Source organism: Akebia trifoliata, chromosome 8, assembly GCF_017979445.1.
Source record: "Akebia trifoliata isolate Shusen 1 chromosome 8, ASM1797944v1, whole genome shotgun sequence".
Taxonomy (NCBI): domain Eukaryota; kingdom Viridiplantae; phylum Streptophyta; class Magnoliopsida; order Ranunculales; family Lardizabalaceae; genus Akebia; species Akebia trifoliata.
This window is the reverse complement of record NC_141382.1, coordinates 8,102,973-8,108,751: the sequence shown is the minus strand read 5'-3', so window position 1 is coordinate 8,108,751 and position 5,779 is coordinate 8,102,973. Positions and strand designations below refer to the sequence as shown.

At 37.8% G+C, this 5,779-nt stretch overlaps 1 protein-coding gene across 5 annotated transcripts in view; it reads right to left on the bottom strand.

Moving 5' to 3' along the window:
• Nucleotides 1-1,839: 1,839 nt before the first annotated feature.
• Nucleotides 1,840-5,779, bottom strand: part of LOC147395879 (piezo-type mechanosensitive ion channel component) — a 40,905-nt gene continuing 36,965 nt past the window's right edge. For all 5 annotated transcript variants that reach the window (XM_086451827.1, XM_086451828.1, XM_086451829.1 and 2 more), the window contains 4 exons: nucleotides 3,432-3,929; nucleotides 3,171-3,315; nucleotides 2,809-2,953; nucleotides 1,840-2,388 (listed from right to left, as the gene is read on the bottom strand). In XM_086451827.1, coding sequence (XP_086307953.1) covers nucleotides 2,253-2,388; nucleotides 2,809-2,953; nucleotides 3,171-3,315; nucleotides 3,432-3,929 — 924 coding nt within the window. In that variant the 3' untranslated portion in view covers nucleotides 1,840-2,252. The remainder of the gene's footprint in view (nucleotides 2,389-2,808; nucleotides 2,954-3,170; nucleotides 3,316-3,431; nucleotides 3,930-5,779) is intronic.

The following is a 5,779-nucleotide window of genomic DNA, read 5'->3' as shown; positions in this document are numbered from 1 at the left end:
CAGGTCTTAACTCAATCGACATTCGACAGTTAATCTCGTTTAGTGTTTACCATTTCAGGCATTGGAGGATAAGATTAAATACGCTGGAATAAATTAATTAGTTACCCACGATGGCCCTGGACAGAATACTTAATTGCAGTATTGCCACATAAACTGCTAAGGGAGATTCTATTGTCACACCAACTTTTACTTACAGTCTACCAATCCTTCTAATAGAAGTTCTCAGTTTTAATGGCTTCCAATTCTCTGGAGTGACACTATTAAACTCTTATCCTTATCAACAGGGCTCAGGGTTGGATTTACGATTAGGGCAATGGGGGCACTTGGTCCCAAAGAATTTTCAAATTCTATAAGGGATCATGAGCTCTTGTGGGATAATAGCGACCAATCCATCATTATTATCTTGCCCCCATAATTTCATTTTTACATGTCTCTATCCCCACAAAATTTTCAAACATCGATTTGATAGGTGAGTAACTTGTGACATTTTACTAAGAATGTCGAGAAAATATATAAGGAAAATGTTGAACTAACTTCTCACGACTCTCAACACTGCATTGACATGGCAGTACAAAAAGAATCATAGATTTCTTACCTTGTATCTCAAGGAAAAAATTCTACTGTTCTTTGCATACAATCACATCAGTGAGCATAGTATCGAAGGAGGTCAGTTTAGAATGACTCAATATATAAATATCAAAATGGATATATATATATATATAACCAATTTTTTAGCCAACGTGTTTTGTCATACACGGGTTAAAAATTTGGTGAGAAGATCATCCTCACAAAAAATCCATCCAATCCAAAATTTGTAACCTCATTAAAAATGATTTACAAAAAAATGGACGGTCTACAATTCTTCAACATGTACTCATGGGGGTAAAGATTTCAGAATTGCCTGATTTAAGTCATATTTTGGACAAATTTTATCAGCCAAGGCTGTAAGACCTGTTATTAATTTAATAAGTGAGGGTATTCAGGGGATTACATGTTTATTCTTATGGATGGCATCACTGACGTTATATAAAGTATAAGCTTAACTAAAAGTTCGTTACTGTGGGCCCATACAAGAATATACTCGCTTTCAAGATCCAGTGCCATGTGTCTCGCTTCTGAACGCAAGAAGTTGCCCATCTTATCCATATCAGGCTTCTTTCTTAATTAAAACTTTCTTAAAATAATTTGATAATTTGTTTATTTTAAGAAAACTCTAAATTCTGGATTTGCTTGTGTTAAAATGAAATGGAATCAAAACCACCACAACATCTTACAATCCAATCTCGACAGAACCGACTTAGGAAAATGGCTACCTGGGCCCCAAAAAGAAGGTAACGAGCTCACATCGTGCAGTGGACCACGAGAAACCTAAGTGGCTGCACTCGTTTTGACGTCTAGTGCATGAGTGAGACCGAGAATCAAGTCATCTCGGATGAGATTTTAAAAAAATGCCTTAGAATTAGAACAAACTGTCTTTAAGACAACTTGTCAACTCGTCTCGTTGGCGGATGATACCAAGCCATCTCGGTCTCGGACAAGATTTAAAACCATGCTCTAGAAACCTCAGCCGCCCTAGGCATGCATCTAGTGCCTTTTAAAGCTATAATACTTTCAGAGTAGTCAAATGTTTTGCATGATTCATCTCACCTCAGCTTTTGCATGATTTCAGATTTCAAAATTTCTTCAGATCAGATGATTTCAAAAATGGTCACCAAATTTTGTGACTTACTGAAAAAATTGTGATTAAAATGAAAGATGATCTTAATGCACTAAAAGATGGTTCTCTGCAAACTACCATATATGTGTGTGTGTGTGTGTGTTTATCGTTAGCGTACACAATGAAATTAAATTATTTCATTTTCTATCTATTCGTAAGAAAAATATATGGTGCTGAGTACCTCATCTTCAAGAGGCTTGAAGCCTCGCACCTTCACAGTTGTACATTGGTCACCTATGTATCAAACATTCACAAGATTTATACTAAGGTAAGTCGCTGAACAGGGCAGCAAGGCCCCCTTTTGTGGAAACAGAGTCTTGCATTTAGAGCCATCCTTATGGAACAAAACACCATCCATGAGAAATTCTTGGACCTGAACAAATTAGACCCACTACCAAATCAAAACCCCCAAGAGTGGGATTTGAATCTTCTTGATCCTCTGTTACTGGATGTTAGTCAAACTATTGTTAGCGTTGGGCCCCCATAGCCATGAAGCTGTACGGGGATATAGAGAGATATCACTCTTCTTTAGAATCTAGTCGAGTTTGGTATATTCAAGGAGCATATGTGGTGACCTGTAAATCTTCACTAGCGTCCAATAAAGGACCTCTTCGACTTCGAGCTCACCCTCTGCTCTGGCAGCATAGATATCCTCACAGATGGCTATCAACCTACAACAACAATCAGTAAGAGATTAGGATACTGAGATGGATAAGTTGTAAGACGAAGAAAGATAAAACAAGAAATTACAACCCAGTTATAAGGAACATGCAAGTTGAAGGTTCTACACGAGTGAGAAGAAGACCCAAAAGAACTTGAATTGAGGTAGTGAGCTGATTGGAAACACACTTGCAATAGCAAAAGACATGGTTTTAGACTGAATTGCACGGAGGACCAGAATTCGTTCACCTGACCCAAATTTTTTGGGATAAGGCTTTGACGATGATGATGGGAAGTAGAATACTAGTAGGTAAAATTTGTACACAAGAAGAGCTCATTTATGAGGAAACATTAATTCAAAAAGATTAAAAATTTATAATATTTTGAGTCAATGAGAAAAAAAAATTGACCAAAAATTATCCTTGAATTACCTATCACAAGAAGGAAGATTTTCATAGGGTATTCTCATTCTCAGGTCGGAACATTGAAGTCTGATGAACCGGCCAACTGCTAGCACAAATGTAATGTAGAGACTCCAAATGCTGAACTTGCTAAGGGTTTCACCAAGAATACCCTCTGAAAGAAGTATGAAATAAATAAGAATTTGTAAGTAAAAGAATTAAAAAATAAATTCTATCAACGCTAATATTGCAGTTCTTTTATAGAATTTACATGGTTTTCACCAATTTAAATATTTAAAAAAAAAAAAAAAATTATAGGGGAAACTTTTATTGCTAAAAGAAAAGGAGTGGAGGTTGGGAAGACATCATTCAATGAAAAAAAGAAAACTTACGCGGTGTTTCCTCCGATACAATGACAGCCATGGGTCCTGTCAACTCTCCACATCCACCTAAATCTGATGCATTGGCATCATTAAAGGACCACCACTCTGGGGTCCCATGATTCATTACAAGATCACCGCTGACCTGGTCTACCTCCTGTATAACTTACAAGAAAAAACTGAAATAAGCACCCTTATAGACATGAAAAAATAAGAGATATGGAGCAGTGTACATATGTGAACAAGGGAAATGAGATAATGACTGTGACATACCATCTGTTCAAGACTTCGTACATCACCCGAGCCAGTAACCCGGAAGTATCTTGGATAAACTCTAGACAACCTAAAGCTGTTTGTAGTACCATTGAGCACTTTTTGGACTTCTGATGGTTCTGGAGGAGGATCTTGGATGATTTTATATTTTACTTCTTCTTTCCCTTTGGGCCTATCCCTCGAAAATATCCAATAAAATATAATACTCATGTTCCCATCAATGGATTGGATGAATCTGGCTTGAACAATAGAAGGAACGAGCCAAACGGTGCTTGCATCAGACTGACAGCAGATCAATTGAATGTCTTCGACATTGTAGGATTCTAGATAACCTTGTGGGTCCAGATTAACACCTCGATTAAGGCTTCCCCATGGAAACCTTTCACATAGAGTGGTCTGGTACAAAGTCAGCTTTCCACCTGATGTTTCAATATCAATTTGAACACCGGCATCTATAATAGGGTTTGCAATGTTTGTTGGGTTACCACTGCTGTACATCTGTTAGGGAAAAAAATGCTATCAAATCCCATGCAAGATTAATGCGCCAAACATGACAAACTAGAATTATAAAGATGTATATACTAGAATACTCTTGGAAAAATATGTAAGAACAAATGAATGTTTTCCCTACTAGATGAACCTGATTAAAATCCCAACGGTATGATATTTCTAATTCAAGTTGAAATGAGTCTCCATAGCATGGCTAGCTTGCAGTAAATTAATGGCAACCCTAGTCCCCACCATGATTGGCAGCCTAATCATCACTTCTATACGGGTTCTTGCCTTCAGTATTCAATCTAGAACTACCATTGGGATTTGCTAATGCAGATCAATATCTATATCTATATGTAGACTCAGATGTCTCTACTGATGCGGTACAGACAAATTGAACACTTGTGAAACAAACAGGAAAGGTACAACCATCAAGAAAAATCCCAAATGCCACAATCAGGTCACCCATGAGACAGAGATGTCACAGCCCTGAGATGAATCATGTCTAAGTAGATATGGACTAAGTATGATAATGAGGCAGCCACATGCTCATTGTGTAGTATAAGGTTTGCTTCATGAACTAGGATTTACCGGACTGGAATCTTTGGGAAGACCCACGAAGGGAAAAGGAGATGAGGAATTGGGTACAGCTAGAGAAATGAAATGCAGCTAGGCTGATTGATACATTGTTTTGGTAGATAAACATTTTGTCAAAGAAAACTGGAAAAAAGGAGGCTGAGGAGACCTACCCAAAGAGGATACAGAAACATAAGGCAAAGCGAAAAAAAAATGAAAACCACATCATCTTTACTCCTTACAAATCAAGACGCAACAAAACAGTTTGAATTTAGAGAGAAGATTAAGGAAAATTTTAATTATTAATTAGCCCTAATTAGACACTATAATGATTACATAATATAAGTAAAGAAAAAAGACCAAAAAGGACCTAGCCTTAACACAGACTTATTTAACACTCCCCCTCAAGTTGGTGCGTGGATATCAACACCACCCAACTTGGACAAGACATCTTCAAATGAGGTTTTACTAACACCTTTAGTAAGAACATCAGCAAGTTGTTGAGATGTAGGAACAAAGGGAGTACAAATCTGTCCAGAAACAATCTTTTCTCTAATGAAATGACGATCAACTTCGATATGCTTCGTTCTGCATGCTGAACCGGATTTGCAGATATGTTAATAGCTGACTTATTATCGCAATATAGTAAGAAAGGGACCGGCACAGGAAGATGTAATCAGCTAGTAAGTTCTTGAGCCACAACAACTCACATACTCCAAGTGCCATAGCTCTGTATTCTGACTCAGCACTCGACCGAGAAACCACATCCTGCTTCTTACTGCGTCAGATTACCAAGTTACCACAAACTTTAGTACAATACCCAAAAGTAGACCTTCTATCAGTCATTGAACCAGCATAATCTGCATCTGTTCATGCCTCAACGCGAAGATGACCATGATTTTTGAATAAAATACCTCAATCAAGACATCCCTTAAAGTATCTAAGAATACGATAAACAACGGTAAGATGAGATGTTCGAGGCGAGTGCATAAACTGACTGACAACGCTAACAGCATAGGCAATGTCAGGGCGAGTCATAAACAAGTAGATCAATTTTCCCACAAGACACTGATATTGACCAATATCTGACAAACACTCCCCCTCAGAATCAGTCAACCTATGATTCTGCTTAATAGGCGTATCAGCTAGACAAGATCCAAGCTGACCAGAGGCACTGAGTAGATCAAGGACATACTTACGCTGAGAAATAAATATACCGGACTGGGACCGCGCAACCTCAATACCCAGAAAATAGCGAAGATGGCCAAAGTCCTTAATCT